Source organism: Scyliorhinus canicula, chromosome 1 (genome assembly GCF_902713615.1).
Source record: "Scyliorhinus canicula chromosome 1, sScyCan1.1, whole genome shotgun sequence".
In the NCBI taxonomy this organism is placed as follows: Eukaryota; Metazoa; Chordata; class Chondrichthyes; order Carcharhiniformes; family Scyliorhinidae; genus Scyliorhinus; species Scyliorhinus canicula.
Genome location: NC_052146.1, coordinates 303,250,069 through 303,272,371, shown reverse-complemented (window position 1 = coordinate 303,272,371; position 22,303 = coordinate 303,250,069). Strand labels below are relative to the sequence as shown.

Here is a 22,303-nt window from a genome sequence, read left to right as displayed (position 1 = left end):
AAATTGTCTCGTGGGCCCATCTCTGGTCCCAGATGGCCCGCAAATGGCCCCTGGGCCACAGCGTGCCTGTCGCTGACTTACAGCAGTCAGCACTAAGGAGAGATTTAGCAGAGGTACTCAAAGTGATGAGGCATTCTATGGGGTAAATAAGGAAAGGGGGATCATACGGACTCGAAATGTGAACCCGGATTCTCTCTCCACAGGTGCTGCCCAGCCTGCTGAGTTTTTCCAGCATTTTCTGTGGGGTTTTTTCAGAATTCCAGCATCCGCAGTATTTTGCTTTTAAATGACTGTTAACTGTTTCCATCAGCTTCTGTCGGACACAAAGATACTTAGCGATAGAAAATCTGGGAGATGAGGAGAAGTGTTTGAATGCAGCCATTTAGAATGTCCCACTGTGAAGATTATTATGGGCCAGGGTTTAGAGAACACCAAAGTGTATCATGAAAGTTCACCTGACCCACAACTTTGAATAGATTTTGCTTATGGGGAGCACAAGGGCCCACTTTACCGGTGTGATGCAACAGAGTCTAAACCATTTTTCAAACAAACACAATGTTTATTTTATGAATCCAGTTAACAGTTTATAGACACACAGGAAACATCTTATCAACTACCAACACTGATACACCCCCTAAAGATGCAGGAGTCTATAAGTAACCCTTAGTAACTTTCCTAACAACATCCATCAGTCAAAGACCCTTTTTAACAAAGGTTTGCATTCCTTACAGAAACAGGTATCACTTTGAAATCATCAAGTGATCTGGAGACATTCTTTAGCATGCAGAGAGAGATCAAAATACACCTCCTTAGTCTGAATGCAGCTCTCCAACTGACAACAAAACTAAAACTCAGCTACAAAACAGCTTCCAGCTCAAAACAAAAGTAAAAAGCAGAGCCAGAGCCCAGCTCCACCCACACAATGACATCACTGCAGCCACTTGAGAAGACAAACATTTCTTAAAGTGACATTCCCATGAAAAGATTAATTGGTAACTTCAGAACGGAATTGGGTAAAATACTGGAAAAGACAAAAGAAAAGACTGCTGGAATATGTGGATCAAAAACGGAACTGAAACTAATCGGAGGCTCCTTCTAAAGAGCTGGCACAGGGCTGATGGGCGAAATGGCCTCCTGGTGCGCTGTTTGGTTCCATCACCTTTGTTTTGAGACTCAAAGACAGATGAATTCAAGTGATTCTGAAAAGAAGGAATCCAACCCATCTCCTTTTTGCTCTGCTTGCTTTGATGGTTTTCCCTGGAAGTGGATGGGATAAAGAGGAAGGCAAAGGGTAAACGTTCATGTTTCTTCAGTTTGCTTTGTTGGGCGGCCTCTGTTTCGTCAAGTCCTGACGCTCCTGGAGCCTCTTCTGTTTGGAAATTCCTTGGAACGTTTGGCAAAATGCGCACTGCGCAATGTTGACTTTGGCCAGCCTTGAGATGACCCAGGGCTGACCAGAGAGGAGGCTCCCAGGAGTTGATGCAGGATCTGAAGTCGGGGGCTGGCATGAATGAACATTCTTGTGCAAGACACAAATCGGAATTTGAACTCATCAAATTGAAAATAAAACTTCGGCAGACAAGTCAGGAATCGTTCCAGTACTGTGTGTCCGCGAGTTAATAGCTGTTCACCAGAGCAAAGCAAAAGGACGTTCATGAGAACAAGAGGAAGGATCGACCCCATGGGAGCACTCATCATAGTCTGTCGGAAGAGAAACCTTGTTATGGAAGGGGAGGGAAATCTCCAAAGGAGACGTCTGTATTAGAATATGTGATAAACAACATTTTAAAATATTCCTACAACAGATTGCCATCTTTATTCCAAAAACATTACGGCCAGGATTCTCCGGAGGGGCGGGGGGGGGGGGGGCTGGTGATGGGTGGGATGGAGGGCAGACAGTAGTGGCGGGCGGGAATGGCCCGCCATGACAGGGCGGAGGCATCACCACGGACGCCATGACGGCAGCCACAGAGATGGGCGCTGACCCAGGTCGCTGGCTCAGCCCAGCCGTGTTAGCTGTCCGGATGTGTGGTGGACCCCCATCATCCCCCCCCCCCCCCACCCCCACCCCAACCCCCTCCAGCCAGCGGCACCCATCGGCGGGAACATCTACGACCGGACCCACGGCAGCCTCCGGTGAGGGCAGTGCCATCAGACGGTTGCCCTGGTGTAAGGGAAGGGCACCAGGTGTCAGGGCACCGGGGGGGGGGGGGGGGGGGGGGGCAGGCGGGGGTGGGGGCATGCGTGGCTGGTGACCGAGCTGCCAAACGGGCCGACCATGTAGCCCATGGCACCTGGTTGTGGAAGGAGGCTCAATGGTGAAACGTTGTCTACCTCACCCCCTGCAGATCGTAATGTCCCAGCGATGTTAGCCACCGTGGCGGGGGCCACTGCCCTGCATGAAGCCCTGTGGGAGCTGGAGTAGGGGGGTTGACAGAGAGACTGCGGAGGCTGCCTCAGAGGAGCGTGCCGTAGTGGGTCAGATGCTAAGGCTGGATGGTGTCTGCCTGACAGGCGCAGAAGGAGGACCACAGCGAGGGGGCGCCGCGGGACAAGGATACCGAGGAAGAGGAGGAGGAGAGGGGAAGGAGGAGCCGAGCCATGGTCACGCTGGCCCCCCCGATGAGGCCTCGTGTGTACGGGTGCCGCATGTCTTTCCAGGACCTCCCTGACACAGCATGCACGAGGAGATTCTGCGTGAGCCGGGAAACCGTCGCCCAGATCTGATGGCACACCTGGCACCGCATGGGACTGGGGTTGGGGGACCCCCTCGGGTGGCCGTCAAGGTGACGGTCGCCCTGAACTTCTACGCCACGGGGTCATTCCAGTCGCCGAGTGGGGACTTGTCGAGCATCTCCCAGGCATCGGTGCACCAGTACATCCGTGCAGTGACGGACGCCCTGTATGATATTGCGGATCGGTACGTTTAGTTCAGTGTGGACCGCGCCCACCAGGATGCCCGGGCAATGGCCTTCGCTGCCATCGCCAGGACACCCATGGTCCAGGAGACGATTGATGAGGTGCACGTCGCCATGCAGCCACCATCGGATAACAGGGCCGTGTTCATGAATAGGGAGGGGACTGTGACCACCGGATGAAGTTCCTGTACATTTGCGCCCGGTACCCGGGCAGTGTACATGATGCGTTCATATTGGCACAATTGTTCATCACCGGCATATTCGAGGGAGACCCCCCCGGCTGAGGGGCTGGTTGCTGGGCGACAAGGGTTACCCATTGCGGTCGTGGCTGATGACGCCTATACGGAGGCTACAGACCAACACAGAACACTGCTGCAATGATGCCCACTGTGCGATCAGGGGTGTGGTCGAGAGGGGCTTTGGGGTGCTGAAGATGCGCTTCAGGTGTCTGGACCGCTCTGGAGGAGCCTCCAGTACCCGTCAGATCGGCTCGGCCACATTGTTGCAGTCTGCTGCATCCTCCACAATACAGCCCAGCAGAGGGGCGATGTGCTGGAGGAGGAGGAGGTGGAGGGGGAGGATCACGACGAAGTGCACTCCTCTCCAGATGAGGGGGATGGGGAGGGACGGGAGGCTGCCCAACGCCACCGGCTGGGCCAGCGAGCAGGGGAGGGGCTGATAGCCACACCACCGACTGGGGGGAGGGGGGGTGGGATTACTGGGCACGGACAGCATGTCACCACCGGCCACCCTCACCTCCCCCACCACCCTCACCTACCCCACCACCGACCACCACCTCCCCCTCCACCAACCACCCTCACCTCCCCCACCACCCACACCACCCCCACCACCCTCACCTACCCCACCACCGACCACCACCTCCCTCTCCACCAACCACCCTCACCTCCCCCACCACCGACCAACACCTCCCCCTCCACCAACCACCCTCACCTCCCCCACCACCGACCACCCTCACCTCCCCCACCACCGACCACCCTCACCTCCCCCACCACCGACCACCCTCACCTCCCCCACCACTCACCACCCTCACCACAAACACCACCGACCACCCTCACCTCCCCCACCACCGACCACCCTCACCTCCCCCACCACTCACCACCCTCACCACCCACACCACCGACCACCCTCACCTCCCCCACCACCGACCACCCTCACCTCCCCCACCACCGACCACCCTCACCACCCACACCACCGACCACCCTCACCTCCCCCACCAACCACCCTCACCTCCCCATCACCCACACCTCCCCCACCACCGACCACCCTCACCTCCCCCTCCACCGACCATCCACACCTCCCCCACCACCGACCACCCTCACCTCCCCCACCAACCACCCTCACCTCCCCATCACCCACACCTCCCCCACCACCGACCACCCTCACCTCCCCCTCCACCGACCATCCACACCTCCCCCACCACTGACCACCCTCCCCTCCCCCACCACCGACCACCCTCACCTCCCCCACCACCGACCACCCTCACCTCCCCCACCACCTACCACCCTCACCTCCCCCACCACCCTCACCTCCCCATCACCCACATCTCCCCCACCACCGACCACCCTCACCTCCCCCTCCACCGACCACCCTCACCTCCCCCACCACCCACACCTCCCCCACCACCGACCACCCTCACCTCCCCCTCCACCGACCATCCACACCTCCCCCACCACCGACCACCCTCACCTCCCCCACCAACCACCCTCACCTCCCCATCACCCACACCTCCCCCACCACCGACCACCCTCACCTCCCCCTCCACCGACCATCCACACCTCCCCCACCACTGACCACCCTCCCCTCCCCCACCACCGACCACCCTCACCTCCCCCACCACTGACCACCCTCACCTCCCCCACCACCTACCACCCTCACCTCCCCCACCACCCTCACCTCCCCATCACCCACATCTCCCCCACCACCGACCACCCTCACCTCCCCCTCCACCGACCACCCTCACCTCCCCCACCACCCACACCTCCCCCACCACCCTCACCTACCCCACCACCGGCCACCCTCACCTCCCCCACCACCGACCACCCTCACCTCCCCCTTCACCCTCACCTCCCCCACCACCGACCACCCTCACCTCCCCACCACTGACCACCCTCACCTCCCCCACCACCGACCACCCTCACCTCCCCCTCCACCAACCACCCTCACCTCCCCCACCACCGACCAACACCTCCCCCTCCACCAACCACCCTCACCTCCCCCACCACCGACCACCCTCACCTCCCCCTCCACCGACCACCCTCACCTCCCCCACCACCCACACCTCCCCCACCACCCTCACCTAACCCACCACCGGCCACCCTCACCTCCCCCACCACCGACCACCCTCACCTCCCCCTTCACCCTCACCTCCCCCACCACCGACCACCCTCACCTCCCCACCACTGACCACCCTCACCTCCCCCACCACCGACCACCCTCACCTCCCCCACCACCGACCACCCTCACCTCCCCCTCCACCGACCACCCTCACCTCCCCCACCACCCTCACCTCCCCCACCACCGACCCACCCTCACCTCCCCCACCACCGACCACCCTCACCTCCCCCACCACCGACCACCCTCACCTCCCCCACCACCGACCAGGGTGGGCCAGGCTGCACCTTGGGCAATTGGGATGGCGTGGTGCCATCCTGTTCTGCCCGTTGCCCACTAGATGCACCAGGGACGGGGGGGGGGGGGAGTCCGGGGTGGTACGGTGTTCCGGGACTGCTCCTGCAGGGGGCCCAGACCGGGCCCCAGCAGCTCCTCCCTCGGGGTGCCCGATGGGCCCCGGACTTCTCCATGGGACAGGGATGCCAGCAGATCCAACACCCGAGGAACCCCCGGCACCAGGCCATGCCAGTCCTGGTATCAACAATGGTCTGCAAGTTTGTAGCCATGGAGCTCAGGGAGTTGGCCATCCCTCTTTGGGTCTGTGCCACGACAGCCAGGGCTGCCAGGGTGTTGAGCGCCTCTGCGATTTGCAGCTGGCTCTGGCTCATGCCGCGAGAATTCCAGGAAGCAGGAACTGTCTGGGCGGCAGCTGGTTGCTGGGGCTGGGCTGCTCTCCGACTGTCCGGCCCCTCGGCTGCCCCTACCTCCTCCTGCTGTACTGGAGCGGCTGTGTGCTGAGCACTAGTGAGTGTCCCTGAAGCCTCATTGTTAAAGAGCCGAGGTGATAGTCTCTGCGATGGTGGAGGGTGTAAGAGACAGCTGTGATGGAAAGTCAGTGTCGGCATCGGACCCGACGTCAGGGATTCCCTGGGGTGAGGTGTCATGTCTGTCTGTCTCTTCAGTGTTGGTGTCATGGGTGGTGGTTCCATGTCTGTCTGTCTCTTCAGTATTGGTCCCTTGGGTCATGGCATCGTGGCTCGAGTGGGCCAAAGGACTGTTGTTGCGGCTGTCCTCCCCGTTGCTTCCCGGGGGGAGGGGGGGGGGGCACCCTGGCACTGGCCAGGGGCGGGGTTCGCCTGATGGGCCGGTTCGATCGCCGGATGACCCTGCAAGACACAATAAATCATGCGTGGTTAGACAGGCGGACGGGGAGAGGTGTGGGTTGAGGTTCGAGGTGAGGGGTAAGGTAAGGGGTGAGGTGAGGGGCGGGAGGTGAGGTGAGGGGTAAGATGAGGGGTGAAGGGTGGGGTTCGGGGTGAGGTGAGGGGTGAGAGGTGAAGTTCGGAGTGAGGTTCGGGATGAGAGGTGAGACGTGAGGTGAGGGGTAAGGTTCGAGGTGAGGGGTGAGAGGTGAGGCGTGAGGTGAGGGGTGAGATGAGGGGTGAAGGGTGGGGTTCGGAGTGAAGTTTGGGGTGAGGTTCGGGATGAGAGGTGAGGCGTGAGGTGAGGGGTAAGGTTCGAGGTGTGGGCTGAGGTGAGGGGTGAGGGGTGAGGTTCGAGGTGTGGGTTGAGGTTCAGGGTGAGGGGTGAGGTGAGGGGTGAGGGGTGAGGTTCGGGGTGAGGTGAGAGGTGAGGCATGAGGTGAGGGGTGAGGTGAGGGGGGAGATGAGGGGTGACGGGTGAGGTTCGGAGTGAAGTTTGGGGTGAGGTTCGGGATGAGAGGTGAGGCGTGAGGTGAGGGGTAAGGTTCGAGGTGTGGGTTGAGGTTCGAGGTGTGAGTTGAGGTGAGGGGTGAGGTTCGAGGTGTGGGTTGAGGTTCGAGGTGTGGGTTGAGGTTCGAGGTGTGGGTTGAGGTTCGGGGTGAGGTTCGAGGTGTGGGTTGAGGTTCGGGGTGAGGGGTGAGGTTCGGGGTGAGAGGTGAGGTGTGAGGTGAGGGGTGAGGTGAGGGGTGAAGGGTGAGGTGTGAGGTGAGGGGTGAGGTCAGGGGTGAGGTTCGAGGTGTGGGTTGAGGTTCGGGGTGAGGGGTGAGGTTCGGGGTGAGAGGTGAGGTGTGAGGTGAGGGGTGAGGTCAGGGGTGAAGGGTGAGGTTCGGAGTGAAGTTTGGGGTGAGGTTCGGGATGAAAGGTGAGGCGTGCGGTGAGGGGTAAGGTTCGAGGTGTGGGTTGAGGTTTGAGGTGTGGGTTGAAGTTCGGGGTGAGGGGTGAGGTTCGAGGTGTGGGTTGAGGTGAGGGGTGAGGGGTGAGGTTCGAGGTGTGGGTTGAGGTTCGGGGTGAGGTTCGGGTGAGGTTCGGGGTGAGGGGCAGGGCCAGGCAGGGGGATCTCACTTGGTGGCGTGCCCCCGATCTCACCATGGGCAGCCTCCCGCTCCTCGGGCCCGCCAGCTACTTCCAGTGCCCTCTGTTCGTGCACGGTGAGGGGGTGCAATTCAGGTGCACCCTCTAGTTTGTCCGTCTCTCGCCGGTTATGGGCGCTCTTCTCCTGTGGGGGTGGTGGGGCACACAAACATCAGCATTGTTGGGAGGTCTGATGCATGTAGCCCGGCAGTTGGGTCTATGTTGGCATAGGTGCACAGGGCATCCAGCCAATGCGGCTGGCATGTGTGGGGGCAGCCATGTGGGTCACGGCTGGGGTTGTACTGTCTTCCTGGAGAGGGGGGGGGGGGCAGTGTCACATGTGTAGGGGGGTTGGTGCCATGGGCACAGAGCTGGGTACTCACCCTGGCTGCCCTGAGTAGGTCGTTGTGCTTCTTACGACACTGCTCTCCTGTCCTGAATGTCACCCCGACGACGCTGACGGGGTGGCCCACCTCCCTCCACATATTCCGGGCGACGTTGGCTGCGACCCTGCGGCCGGGTTCGGGGTAGATGGCCTCCCTCCTCTCCTCGGCGGCCTCCAGGAGCATTTCTATATCACGGTGCATGAACCGTGGTTCTGCTCGGTGGGGCGCCATCTTGATCCGTCGGCTGTGTATGGGGATCGCGTCTATATATGTGCGCTATATATGTCTCTGACGCTGGTCTGAGGCCGCGCACCTGCGCTTCCCGTCGCGCCCATGCTGGCCCCTTGTGGCCCGCAGAATCGCTGCGCTTTCGGGCCCGTTGAGGCTGGCGTGAAACACTCCGGTGTTTAGGCCGCCGTCAACACTTAGCCACCCTTTGGGAGAATCCCAGTCAATGGATATTAAACAATCGTCACTGAAAGCAATTTGTATTTACAGTCTTTGACACACGGAAATGTCCCAGAGTGTTTCTCAGAGGTAGAGTCAGAACAAAATCAATAGACACCACGCTATCTAAGAGGTGTGACAAAAATAATAATCACTAATGACTAACAGAAAACACAGCGGTGTCACCAGTTTTTTCTTTAAACACAGCGAGTTGTTTTGATCTTCAATTTTAACTGTCAAAAGGGAATTGAATATATACTTGAAAGGAAAGAGCTCTCAGGGCTATAGGGAAAGAGCACAACTAATTTAATAGCTCCTACAAAGATTCAGCACAGGCAACAGGGACTTGAATGGCCTCCTCAATGTGCTGCATCGTTCGATGAATTTTATGAATCAAGGAGGTGAATTTTAAGGAGGAGTCTGAAAGGGGAAGTTGTGAGACGGATGGGTTTATGGAGGTGGTTGCAGAAGGTAGAGCTTTGGCAGCTGAAGGCTGGGCCGTCAATGGTGGCGGGGGAGGTGGGAATAGTACAAGTGCCTGAAGCCCGAGTCAGAGGAACAGAGATTTTAATGAGGAGGAAGGACACGACGATTGTGAGGTGAACAAGTTTCAAATTGTTGCCCAGCCGGCACTTGAATGAGTTGGACAATAAAATCAGATAGCAGATTTCTGGATGAGCTGAGGTTTACAGAGGGAAGGGGCTGGGCGGCTTGGCAGGAAGGCATCAGACTACTGGAGTTTGGAGATGTAAAAGGCACGACGGATGAATATTATGGAGGTGGAAGTTGGCAGTGTTTGTGATAAAGTTGAAGGCATCAGAGCTCAGCTGAGGGTCAAATAGGAGGTGTGGTGCTGCAGCATTGAGTGTCATAAATGGACATATAGGTAAACTAATGTCTCAGAATAAGGTTGTCATGTGACAGCATATGGAATGATAGAATCCATACAGTGCATAAGGAGACCATTCGACCCATCGAATCTGCACCAACCCTCTGAAAGAGCACCCTGCCTCGACTCACTCCCCTTTAACCTTTTGGGACAATTTAGAATAGCCAGTCCACCTAACCTGCACATCTTTGGACTGTGGGAGGAAACCGGAGCACCCGGAGGAAACCCACGCGTACACGGAGAGAGCGTGCAAACTCCACACAGTCACCCAAGGTCGGAATTGAATCCGGTTCCCTGGAGCTGTGAGGCAGCGGTGGTAACCACCAAGCCAATAGGCCACTCCCCCCCCCCAATAAAGATGAGAAAGATGGGGGTTGGGTGCCTGCTGCAAACACACACCCTTGGGAGATTCTCAATGTAATGGCGAACATAGGATTATTGGAAGATAAAAGCCAATTACTGCGGATGCTGGAATCTGAAACCAAAGAGAAAATGCTGGAAAATCTCAGCAGGTCTGGCAGCATCTGGAGGGAGAGAAAAGAGCTAACGTTTCGAGTCTGATGACTCTTTGTCAAAAGCTAACAGACAGAGAAAGTTAGAAATATTTATACTGTGGAGTGAGAATGAAAGATGAGTCATAGCCACAGAAACCCAGGGAAACCAGGTGCTAATGGCCACAGAAACCAAGGGGAAGGAGTTTTAATGGCAGTCCCCAGAGAGGACAAAAGATGTGAAAGGTCAAACAGCAGGGAAACTCACATCAGCGGGTAAACTGTAGATGTGGGGAGGGGGAAGCAAAGGGGAGAAAGGGTAAGGAAAGGTGGATAAGATGGGGGGGGGGGGGGGGGGGAGTTCAATATATGTTAAGAAAGACAAGAATTTGAATACTTAAATTCTGACTTTATGACTAACAGCTAATAGCAAACTTTTCTGGAAACCGGACTTGATAGTATGGCAGAGTGGGAAAAGTTTGGAACAAAGGGCATAGTGCAGAATGATGCCAAGCCAGAGGGATTCTGGGAATTTTGTCCCATTTTAAAATGCACTCTACATTTGTCACAGTTTATCCTCTGATGTTAGTTTCTCTGCTGTTTGGCCTTTCGCACCTTTTGTCCTCTCTGGGGACTGGCATTAGCACTCTTTCCCCTTGGTTTCTGTGGCCATTAGCACCCAGTTTCCCTGGGTTTCTGTGGCTATGACTCATCTTTCATTCTCACTCTACAGTATAAATATTTCCCACTTTGTCTGTTAGCTTTGACAAAGAGCTGAGAGTGTGAAGGCTGACTGCGTAGGCTAAAGGCAGGAATGTCTCTTGCTCCATGGTAAGAGACCACAGGATGTAAAAACCATGAAATACAGTGGTACGTACAGTGCCACCATACAATTGCGTGTGGTCACCAAGAGGCATGTGATCTACTTCTGGTGGTCATGAAAAACATGTTCAACAATGGGGCTGAAAATGATTGGGCGGAAGGAGGGTTTAATAAGAAGAGCCAGGATAAAAGAGAACATCCTATCAGATTCACACAGTGGAGAAATCTAGAGACAAGGGATCAAGACAAGAGAAAACAAAGAGACAAAGACAAACAAAGAAGAAGGGCCTGAAGACCAAGAGCTGCAAGAAGAGAAATCATTGTGATCTCCGATCCAGTCATAATTTTGGTATGATCTGGCAGGTGGTAATTGCTGTGCTCATGAAATCCCGAAGGGAAACTTGGCAAACAATCACAATGATTTTAAATGTATATTTTACTATGAAAAAATATTTGTGCTGAAGCCAGGAGTCACAAATTCCAATAAACATTTTGGAGATTTTAAATTGTAAATTAAAACATTTGATTACAAACGCAAAGAAAACATCAACATCCTAAATTCCATTTACACAGTTAAAATTAGTCTTACAGAAATTTCCGCAACAGATTCCTACTTGATTATATTCAAAAATACACACCCCTTTAGGCAATGTTATAAACATTTAATCTATAAACTAAATTCTAGTAATATTACCACAAGGCACAACCCACTGTTGCTTTAGGGAAGATATGTTCCAGCTCTCTCTCTCTCCCTGTCTCTCTCTGTCTCATTCAACTGTAAAATCCAAGCTTTTAAACTAATTCCCTCTTCTCCGGAGTGGCTAAAAACTGCTCACTGTACTTCGCCACAGATTGTTTTCAGTACAGAGCACACACCAGGGTCATACTCACTTAAACACAGCTCCCAACCTTTCTTTAAATATGTTTTTTGTCTTTCATCTTTAAAACCATCGTTCTTAACTTTCTTTGAAATGTACCTTTCCCAGAATAAAAAAACATTTTATCTTCTCCTACTTTCGGGTAAATTCAAATTGAATAACTTTACCTTATTTATTTATGATTTTTCTTTCTACGTTGTGAAGCTCCATCTTGCCTCCCTTTGAAATCAAATGGTTAAAAATCCAAATCCACATTTATCTCCTAATGAAAATTTCTACCCATGTTGTGTTTACTTGTAGAACATCCAACTAAGTCTATTCAATTCAAATGCCTGATTTTCACACCTAGTGCCTGTGGTGGTCTCAGTTCTGTGGCCACTCAGTCCCCAGCTTAGTTAGTTAGTCAGACATACAAACACACACAGAATACCCCACAAGCTTGCTTTACAGAATACCACAATACCCCAGAAATATATATTTTTAAATCTTCACAACATGGGCAGCATATAGCCCATATTGGACTGGAAATCACTGTCTGAGTTCATTACAATAGTTAATCTAAAAACTTAATCAACTCATTCAGATTTTGTCTCATTAAAGTGGTCCTACGATTGGACTTTTTGCAAGGCCATTAGGATAACAACCCGGGCACGCAAAAAACAACATTAGTGAGCCAGATGTTGCTGATTAAATCATGAGCACACTTTGAGAGACAGTCAGGATCTCAAAATGGTGAGCCCAGCCAGCTTGCATCTCATGAGGGAAACTCTTTGGTAAGCACGGGGAGCTTGACTGTCCCATTATTGATCAAGAACAGTTGAAGTTATGACAGCCAAGAATGTTAAACAGGTCTTCAAGCAGAAACTAGAGTTTATCCAAGATAGGATAAGCCAGAAGAAAATGTGAAAGCGTGAGAGACATTCTTGCTTACAGTTCTCACTTCCATGCTCAGAGGGATGATGAGATTATTAACCAGGAGGATTCGGGGTCAGGGCCACTGAACCAGTGGGTTCAAGATTCGGAACTGTGCAAAAAGTGTATGATCACTTTATTACAGCATCAGCATGTCTCCAACATAAATGTTAGTGCAGTTGCGATTGAAGCTCAAGAATCTAGAAACAAGTCAAAAGATCGGAAGGAAGAGAATGAAAATGTTATAAAACCCAGCAAGGTAGGGAACAAAAGCCATTGAGAGGACAACGCAAAAGGCGGAAAAAAATATTTAAGGAACTGAAATCATTGTTTAGGTTGACAGTAATGAAAAGTGTTGTGGGCCAGCCTTTAGAGGACCCCAAAGTGTACCATTGAGTTCACCTGACCCACAACGTTTACTAGATTGTGGTATGGGGAGCACACAGCCCACTCAACATGTGCGGTAGAGCAGAAATGGAAAAGTATTTTTTAAAGCAAAACAATGTTTATTCTATGAACTCAAGTTAACCTTTTTAAAACATACAGAGAATATCTTAGCAACCATTAATTCAAGTACAATCCCCAAAAAATACAACACTAAGTAATCCTTTAAGCTTTCCTTTTAACATCCATACGATAGAGGAAACACCTTTTAACAGAAGCAGATTAGGTTTACATTCACTACTGAGAACATTTATCATTCTGAATTCACCAAATGATCAAGAGATAGTCTTTTCATGGTAGAGAGAGCAACAGGACACCTGCTCTGTCTGGCTTCAGCTCCAACACTGAAAATGAAACTAAAACAGCCTAAAACGAAAGTAAAAAGCTGACAGACAGCCCAGCTCCACCCACTCTCTGATATCACTGCAGTAATAAACACCCATTTCTTAAAGATACTCTCACTACAGATATTTAAATACACACCCATTTATAAACACCCATTTCTTAAAGGTACTCTCACTACAGATATTTACATGCACAACCATTAATAAACACCCATTTCTTAAAGGTACTCTCACATGACAAAAGCCATTGATTGAGATGTTCTGATCACAATCAGATAGTGATGAGTTTGGTTGGGGTCATTTCAGTGGTGTAGCAGGAATGAAAACCGGAATGCAGCAATAGAACATAGAACAGTACAGCACAGAACAGGCCCTTCGGCCCTCAATGTTGTGCCGAGCCATGATCACCCTACTCAAACTCACGTATCCACCCTATACCCGTAACCCAACAGCCCCCCCCTTAACCTTACTTTTATTAGGACACTACGGGCAATTTAGCATGGCCAATCCACCTAACCCGCACATCTTTGGACTGTGGGAGGAAACCGGAGCACCCGGAGGAAACCCACGCACACAGGGGGAGGACGTGCAGACTCCACACAGACAGTGACCCAGCCGGGAATCGAACCTGGGACCCTGGAGCTGTGAAGCATTTATGCTAACCACCATGCTACCCTGCTGCCCCTAATGGAGAAAGAGTGTCACAATGTGTAACACCATGTTCAATATTGGTGTTCACGCAAGGGCCTTGTTCATGAGGGAGTGACCATTCTGGAGGAAAGTGGCGAGAATGGTACACTGGCAGATTCCAAAGGGGTTGGAGGGATCGGGAGGAAAAAGATGGGGAAGTTAGCCCTCTTCCAGAATGTTGGGCAGGAAGGTTAGTGAGAGAAGATTATAAGGTCATTAGAGTTTCTGCTCCGAAGGACAGCATGGTAGCATTGTGGATATCACAATCGCTTCACAGCTCCAGGGTCCCAGGTTCGATTCCGGCTTGGGTCACTGTCTGTGTGGAGTCTGCACATCCTCCCCGTGTGTGCGTGGGTTTCCTCCGGGTGCTCCGGTTTCCTCCCACAGTCCAAAGATGTGCAGGTTAGGTGGATTGGCCATGATAAATTGCCCTTAGTGTCCAAAATTGCCCTTAGTGTTGGGTGGGGTTACTGGGTTATGGGGATAGGGTGGAGGTGTTAACCTTGGGTAGGGTGCTCTTTCCAGGAGCCGGTGCAGACTCGATGGGCCGAATGGCCTCCTTCTGCACTGTAAATTCTATGTAAATCTATGTAAAGGAGGCAGTGTTGTACATTTTGACACCTAACTGAGATAGTTCAGTGAATCAGGCAGGGTGGCTCAGAGGTTATAGTGAAGTCAATCTGTGATTGCAGCAAAAGAATAATTAAGCAAGAGAGTAATAATGCGCTAGCATCGGAACAAAGGGACTTCTGTTGGACTAGGAGCAAAATATAAAAAAATGATGGAATAAAAAAGAGTTGTATTTCTATAGCACCTTTTGTGGCCTCAGGATGTCCCAAAGCACTTTACAGCCAATGAGCTACTGTGTCGTCTTGTGCACAGCATGCTCCCACACACAACAATGAAATAATGATCAAAACATTTGTTTTTGTGATATTGAAGTGTATCCTTAAAGCTAACAAAGGAGGGACAGTTACATTACTCCAACATCCATTTATATAAGTATATTCATACCTACGGCAGAAAGTGTTTCGTACAAGGAAAACAAAGCTAGTTTTAAGGAATTTATATTTGAATTGGTAAACATTAGAAATAAGGTATAGTTTGAAGTGGATTTTATTTAATGTATCTGTGCCTGGAAGTGTTCAACCAATAGTTGGATTCATGCTGGACAAAGGTGTGGGTGTTGGTTTCAATTTCAACTCTGATTCTACTGTGCTTAGAGAGGGCTATGGTATGAAGAGTAAATAAACCAGCAGTGGTCTCTTAGCAATTGTGGTCTTGTAAGCCAGAGAGGCTTTTACCTTTTAGTTTTGTTAATTGATTGCAGTTGGAGATAGGTAGAGGGAGAGTGAAGTCAGCTCTCCCAGCTGCACTAGAAACAATTGTTTTTAGATGGCTAAGGGGGGGATGCCTTTCTCAGTCTTACTAGAAGAAAAACCATACCATAGAATAATGGTTAAGAGAACAGATGCTGGAAATCTTAAGTCTAGCTAGTTAAGGAAACAAGGAAAATAAAGAGAGGTTTCCAAGAAGTCTGGAGTTAATGGAACAGAGGAACCTAGGAACCAGAACTACTGATTACTGTTCAGTAAAGTCACAAAGAGTTGAAAAGTGTTGCCTTTTCTTCTTTTAATCTTTTACTCTGTCCTTTCTGTGGCTGTGTTCCAATTATGGCAATCAGTGGATTTGCCCTTCTTTCTATGTTATCTATGTTCTAATGCTCAGAGTCGCCAGGTATCGAATGATACCACCACAAGTTTCAACCGGCTATCGATCAAAGAGCCAAACACCAGTTAATTAGTTCAAGGTCAAGGGTACTTTATTTAAACACAATTAATCATGCAACATAAACACTACTAGTTAACTACACCTATCGACTAAGACAACCTGTACTTAACTTTGGGCACCCGGCTTAGAGCAGAGAAACAGTGGCCGCTGTTCGATTCTGGATCTATCGAGTCCGAAGGAATAACTGCTGCTCAGCTGGGCTCATCCGTCTGGTAGCGAGCGTTGAACTTGTACTTGCTTCTGGTGTTGCTGCAATTGGAGATGGCCGTGACCGGGGTACCAGGACCAAGAGAGGACGAACATGTGGCGGGCTCTTCGTCTTATGCTTGGGGGTTTTCACGCTCTTTTGGGTGGCCCTTCAGTTTGGGCCCCACTAATTGGGTGATCCCTGATCACTCTGTTTGATTCCTAACCAATAAGTGGGCGGGGATCTGGATGGCTGGGCGTGTTCCAAGCGGTCTCTGACCCCGTTGTTTGCGTTTCCCTTGAACAGGGAGTGGCGGCGAAATGTCTGGGACTGTCCCGGTTGCTCGAGTACCAGTCCTTTGTTTTGGTGAAGATGGGCCATCAAATGCTATTCGGCCCCATTAAAATGCTAATTGGTCGGAGTTTCAATACCGTCTGGACTTCTTGCTGACAAATATACATTTCAGGCTCTGAGCCTGCCTGAGTCTTGGCTTGTCCATTTTACCCACTAAGCTTTGTGAGTTTCTCTTTACCTAGTTGTATGTACCTAGTACCTAGTTCCCGTACCAGCCTCCCCGGACAGGCGCCGGAATGTGGCGACTAGGGGCTTTTCACAGTAACTTCATTGAAGCCTACTCGTGACAATAAGCGATTTTCATTTCATTTTCATTTCATTTTCATGTGGCCATCCCAGATGGCTACAAAAGTCATTGGATTACTGTTCAGTAAAGTCACAAAGAGTTGAAAAGTCATTGGATCGCAAGAGGCCAGAAAGTCAGCATTGATTTGCGAAAGGAAAATCATGCTTGACAAATCTACCAGAATTTTTTGAAGGTGGAACAAGTAGAGTTGACCAGGGAGAACCAGTGATTGTGATTTATTTAGACTTTCGGAAGGCTTTCGACAAGATATCACTTAGCAGATTAATATATAAAGTAAAAGAGCATGGGATTATGGGGTCGTGTCTTGAGATGGATAGAAAGCTGATTAGCAGACAGGAAGCAAGGTGTTGGAATAAATGGGTCTTTTCTGATTGGCAGGCAGTGAGTAGTGGGGTATTGCAGGGAGCTGTGCTAGGACCCCAACTGTCCACATTATATATTCATGATTTGGACAAGGGAACAAAATGTATTATCTCCAAATTTACAGATGATACAAAATTGGGTGGGAGTGTGAGCTGTGAGGAGGATGCAGAGATGTTTCAGCAGGATTTGGACAGGCTGAGTGAGTGGGCACATACATGGCAGATGCAGTATAATGTGGATAAATGTGAGGCTATCCACTTCGGAAGGCTGATTATTATTTGAGTGGATGTAAATTGAGAGAGATGGATACTCAGCGAGACATTGGTGTCCTTGTGCATCAGTCACTGAACGTAAGCGCACAGGTACAGCAGGCAGTAAAGAAGGCAAATGGTATGTTCGCCAACATAGCGAGAGGATTTGAGTACAGGAATAGAGATGTTTTACTGCAATTGTATAGGACATTGGTGAGGCAACACCTGGAGTCTAGTGTGCAGTTTGGTGTCCTTATCTGAGGAAGGATGTTCCTGCTATGGAGGGAGTGCGGTGAAGGTTTACCAGACTGATTCCTGGGATGGCTCATATGAGGAGAGACTAAATTGGATAGGATTATATTCATTGGCGTTTAGAAGAGTGAGAGGGGATCTCATAGATACTTACAAAATTTGAACATGATTAGGCAGGGTAGATTCAGAAAGAATGTTCCTGATGGTGGGGGAGCCCAGAACTCGGGATCATATTTTGAGGATAAGGGTGAGGAGAAATTTCTTCTGCCAGAGAGTGGTGAATTTGTGGAATTCACTATCATAGAAAGTAGTTGAGGCCAAAACGTTGTGTAATTTCAAGAAGGAATTAATTATAGCTCTTGGAGCTAAAGGGATCAAGGGATATGGGGGGGAAGGTGGGATCAGGGTATTGAACTTGATGATCAGCCATGATCATAATGAATGGCAGAGCAGACTCGAAGGGCCGAATGTCCTCCACCTGCTTCGATTTTCGATGTTTATGATGTCTGCAGCAGTGCTTAAATTTGTGATACATTACTACAGCTTGGGAGACATGTGGAATTCTCCAGACGTTCGTTATCGGCGGGATTCACTGTTCCCACCAACAATGCATTCCCGCTCATGGGTTTCCCGGTAGTTTGGGGTGGCTTCAATGGTGAATCCCATTGACAGGAGCAGCGAATCCCGCCACCAGCAAATGGCGCGCCCCCTCCTGCTGCCGAGAAGCGTGCACCTGGGAGGTCGTGGAGAATCCCTCCCCCCACCCCACCGTTATTTGAAGTAATTGCAGAAACCGATGGCTGGACCTCAGAGTTTGTGTAAAAATCTTTCAGCCAAAGGAAACCTGAAGAGATGTACGACCTGAAAGCGAAACCTTGATGGAAGCAGTGGAGGGAGTGCATAATTTAAAAGAAGATTTGAAAATGTGAGGTTTGAAAGCGGAATTTGAAATCACTCGTGTGGAAGCCGAAGTTCAGTGAGACAAGGTGCCTCACGGTATAACAATCGTCTGGGGGGATTCTGAGGAAAAATCCACAGACATTCAGTCAGATTCAGAGATCAGTGTGTCTTACCACAGTCAACTTGTGTGCTTAAAAGGCACTTTGTGTTAATGAGACGATTGTAGTTTAAAATGTACTTTGTAATCCATGTTACTCCTAAAGCTGGGTGTATTTGTTGAGCTAAAGGAGGAGTAAAGCTGTGTTCCATTATAATCCATCTTTTCCATGTTTAATAAATGTTTTTTCGTGTTGTTAAAACCAATTAGCAGTCCTAGAACATAGAACATACAGTGCAGAAGGAGGCCATTCGTCCCATCGAGTCTGCACCCACCCACCAAAGCCCTCACTTCCACCCATTGCCCGCAACCCAATAACCCCTCCTAACCTCTTTTGGTCACTGGGGGCAATTTCTCATGGCCAATCCACCTAACCTGCACGTCTTTGGACTATGGGAGGAAACCGGAGCACCCGGAGGAAACCCACGTAGACACGGGGAGAACGTGCAGACTCCGCACAGACAGTGACCCAGCAGGGAATCGAACCTGAGACCCTGGCGCTGTGAAGCCACAGTGCTATCCACTTGTGCTACCGTGCTGCCCCGTCCTCTGAGTCTGTTCCTCCATGTTTTATAAAAAAGGAACTGTATATTGAGCCAGCGTTCTATTCTGGGATCATCCCGTCCAGTTGTAACATCAACTGGGATTGTTAGAAGTAAGGGAAAAGAGAGCTGTCCTCTTCAGCACTGAAGACCACCCTCCACAGAAATGAATGATACAATAATCCTAGGAGAAGGTAGTTGCACACAGTGGAAATTTGGAATTCTCGACTGCAAGAGGCTGCAAATGCTGGGGTCAGTTATTCAGACTAAGATCAATAGATTTTTGTGAGGTAAGAGAATCAAACGATGCAGAGTGAAGGCGGTCAGTGAAGTTTAGGTGCAAATCTACCATTATCTAATGGCAGGACAGGCTTAAGGGGATGAATGGCCACCTCCTATTGCTATGAGAGGGAAAGTAATGTCACTTGTTCCAAATATATAAAGGTCGAGCTTGTAAAAACCTGCCACAGTACAATTCCTGAACTACGTTCGCTGCTGCATACAACCTGATGACTTTGCAATGCTTACCATGCACTGCACACAGGTATGGCGCACATGCTCACTGCAACTTATATCTGAGGTAGACTAGGTAAGAACACCAATGGTCTTCCCCACCTGCCGTAGTCGAATTCAAACTCACTTCTTTTGCATTATTAGTCCAGCAGCGCAATTACTATTACCATTTTCACCCATGTCTAAGCCTTGCCCAGACTCTTCATTTTCGTGTGCTGTGAGATTAGATAGACAAGGTCAAGGGACAATGGCTCTGGGAATGCACTGACTTGCAGAGGTTGGACACATACTCAGGAGTTGCCCAGTGGCAGGGGCACAAACACTTGGAGTAGGTCCATCAGTGTGACCCCGCACGCAGTCTTGACCAGGCCAATAGTTGTCAGTCTCCCTCAGAATCTGCACAAGTGAATCCACATGGATTCAAACAGCTATCTTCCTGTAACCCAGCTGTCAGTCTTATTCCAGGAGGAGTAAAGATGATGAAGACGTTTGAAGACACCAGTGTGGCTGACGCGGCAGGCGTGCTGTCCTTACCTAGTCTGGCCTCTGATGAAAGTCGCAGCTGGCACGTGTGCCATACCTGTGTGCAGTACAGCCATCCACAGTCAGCATTGAGAGAGCCAGAGATCTTGGCATGGACAGCCCCATTGCTTTTCTGGAGGCCGGCTGCAACTGTTTGGAAAGCAGGTGAATGCTCTGGAAGTGCTGTTCGAGCTGAACCCAGGCTTGTGAAGGCAATGCCTCCCCTCTCACTGCCAGGCAACTGCGGCCTACAATGATATGTAGAATATCATTTGTGTATGATTTAATAACCGAACTGTAAGTAGGATGGGTGCCGTATGCGTAGACTGAGATTCTAGCATCCGACCTGTTATGGGTCAGGGTTTAGAGAACCCCAAAGTGTATCATGGAGTTCACCTAACCCACAATTTTTAATAGATTGTGGTATGGGGAGCACACGGCCCACTCAACAGAAAATGGAAAAGTATTTTTTAAAACAAAACAATGTTTATTCTATGAACGCAAGTCAACCTTTTTTTAAAACAAACAGTGAACATCTGAGCAACCATTAATTCAAATACAACCCCAAAGACTACAACCCTAAGTAACCCTGTAAGCTGTCCTTTTAACATCCAAAATACTTAACAAACCTTCAAACAGGATCACATTAAGTTTATATTCAATACTGAGACCTTTTACAATTCTGGGTTCACCAAATGATCCATAGATAGTCTTTGGATGGCAGAGATCAACAGTACAGCTCTTTGTTTAAACGTCAGATGCAGCTCACTGAAAAACAGACAAATCCAAGCTTTTTCTCAAACTGAAACTAAAAAGCAGAAGTAGAGCTCAGCTCCACCCACACTCTGACATCACCCTAGTAAGATGAGCAGCTTCATTTCTTAAAGGTACATTTCTTAAACACCCATTTCTTAAAGGTGCTCTCACATGACACCTCCCCCAAGAAAAAAAAACATCAACTTCAACATGGTTTCATTTTTCACCTTTTCACCATTCTTTAAGAAATGCACACGGTAAATGTACTTTTTCGTTTCAAATAACAACACACGCAAACAGGGAGAATAACATAGTCCATTTTTTTTGTTCTTCCTCCAACTGAAATCCATCTCGATTGACAGTTTCTTTGAACAAGAATGTCTTTGCACGATCCATCCATTTCTCTTTAAAGTCAGATACTTTAGTCCAATCTGACCACAGAGTTCCTTGCAATACTCCAACACAGGAGCATTGGTTATCACAGCTTTCAGGCTGTTGAAAGTCCGCTGTCCATTGAAATTTTTGACGTTTCTTCAGCAAATCGATCAGTGGAATAATCGCGCCACAAAACCTTTGCACTCATGCCAAGAAATCGCATTATTTCCCTTTGTCTCGAGGGTATCGAAAACTCCTCAAGGAAAGTGATTTGGGCTTTTCCAAATTCACTATTGGCCAGCCGCCTCCTGAAGTCGATCGAATAACTCCATCAGATGTTTTAAATGTTCTGTCCATGTCGGGCTGATATTTTCCAGTTCGTCGATGTATACCGCATATTTGTGTAATCCTTAAACAACTTTGTTAGTTTACTGTTGAAATGTGGCTGGGGCATTTTTCATGCCAAATGGCATAACTTTGAATTGGTATATACCATCTGGAGTCACAAAAGCTGAAATCTCCTTCGCCCTTTCGGATAAAGGTACCTGCCAGTAACCTTTAAGTAAATCCAGTTTGGAAATAAAAACTGATTGTCCCACTTTCTCAATGCAATCCTCCAAATGTGGGATAGGATAAGAGTCCGTTCTTGTAACTGCATTAACCTTTCTATAGTCCACACACAACCATTGGGTACCGTCTGGTTTTGGTACCATCACTATTGGTGAGCTCCATTGGCTGCAACCCACTTCAATTCTGCCATTTTTAAGCGTACTCTCAATCTCTTTGTTAACCTGTGCCAATTTTAAAGGATTAAGTCTATATGGATGTTGTTTGATCGGAACAGTATTTCTCACATCTACATCATGCATAGCTATTTTAGTACTGTGGTGAATGTGATTTACACTATATATAGTTGCCAATATCACTCCATGTATATATGTTCATTATCTACCCATTGTAAGTGCATTTGCACTATCCGACCACCAGGGGGAGTCGCTCTGGGAGTACGCGAGAGTTGTACTGGGCTCCTCCCTTGGCTCCGCCCAGGACTCCTCCCCCTGGGACCGATGTATAAAGATCAGTGCCTTAGAGCCAGCCTGCCATTTCACCTGAAGTTCAACGACGAA

General features: G+C 49.9%; 1 protein-coding gene across 3 annotated transcripts in view; it reads right to left on the bottom strand.

Moving 5' to 3' along the window:
* Positions 1-22,303, bottom strand: part of aig1 (androgen-induced 1 (H. sapiens)) — a 222,206-nt gene that overhangs the window by 57,119 nt on the left and 142,784 nt on the right. Inside the window, exon 4 of one of the 3 annotated variants that reach the window (XM_038816764.1) lies at positions 993-1,701. The exons of 1 other annotated variant lie outside the window; for it this stretch is intronic. In XM_038816764.1, the coding sequence (XP_038672692.1) occupies positions 1,342-1,701 (360 nt within the window). In that variant the 3' untranslated portion in view covers positions 993-1,341. Of the gene's footprint in view, positions 1-992; positions 1,702-22,303 lie in introns of those variants that run through there. One more of the 3 variants, XM_038816748.1, reaches the window with a different exon arrangement.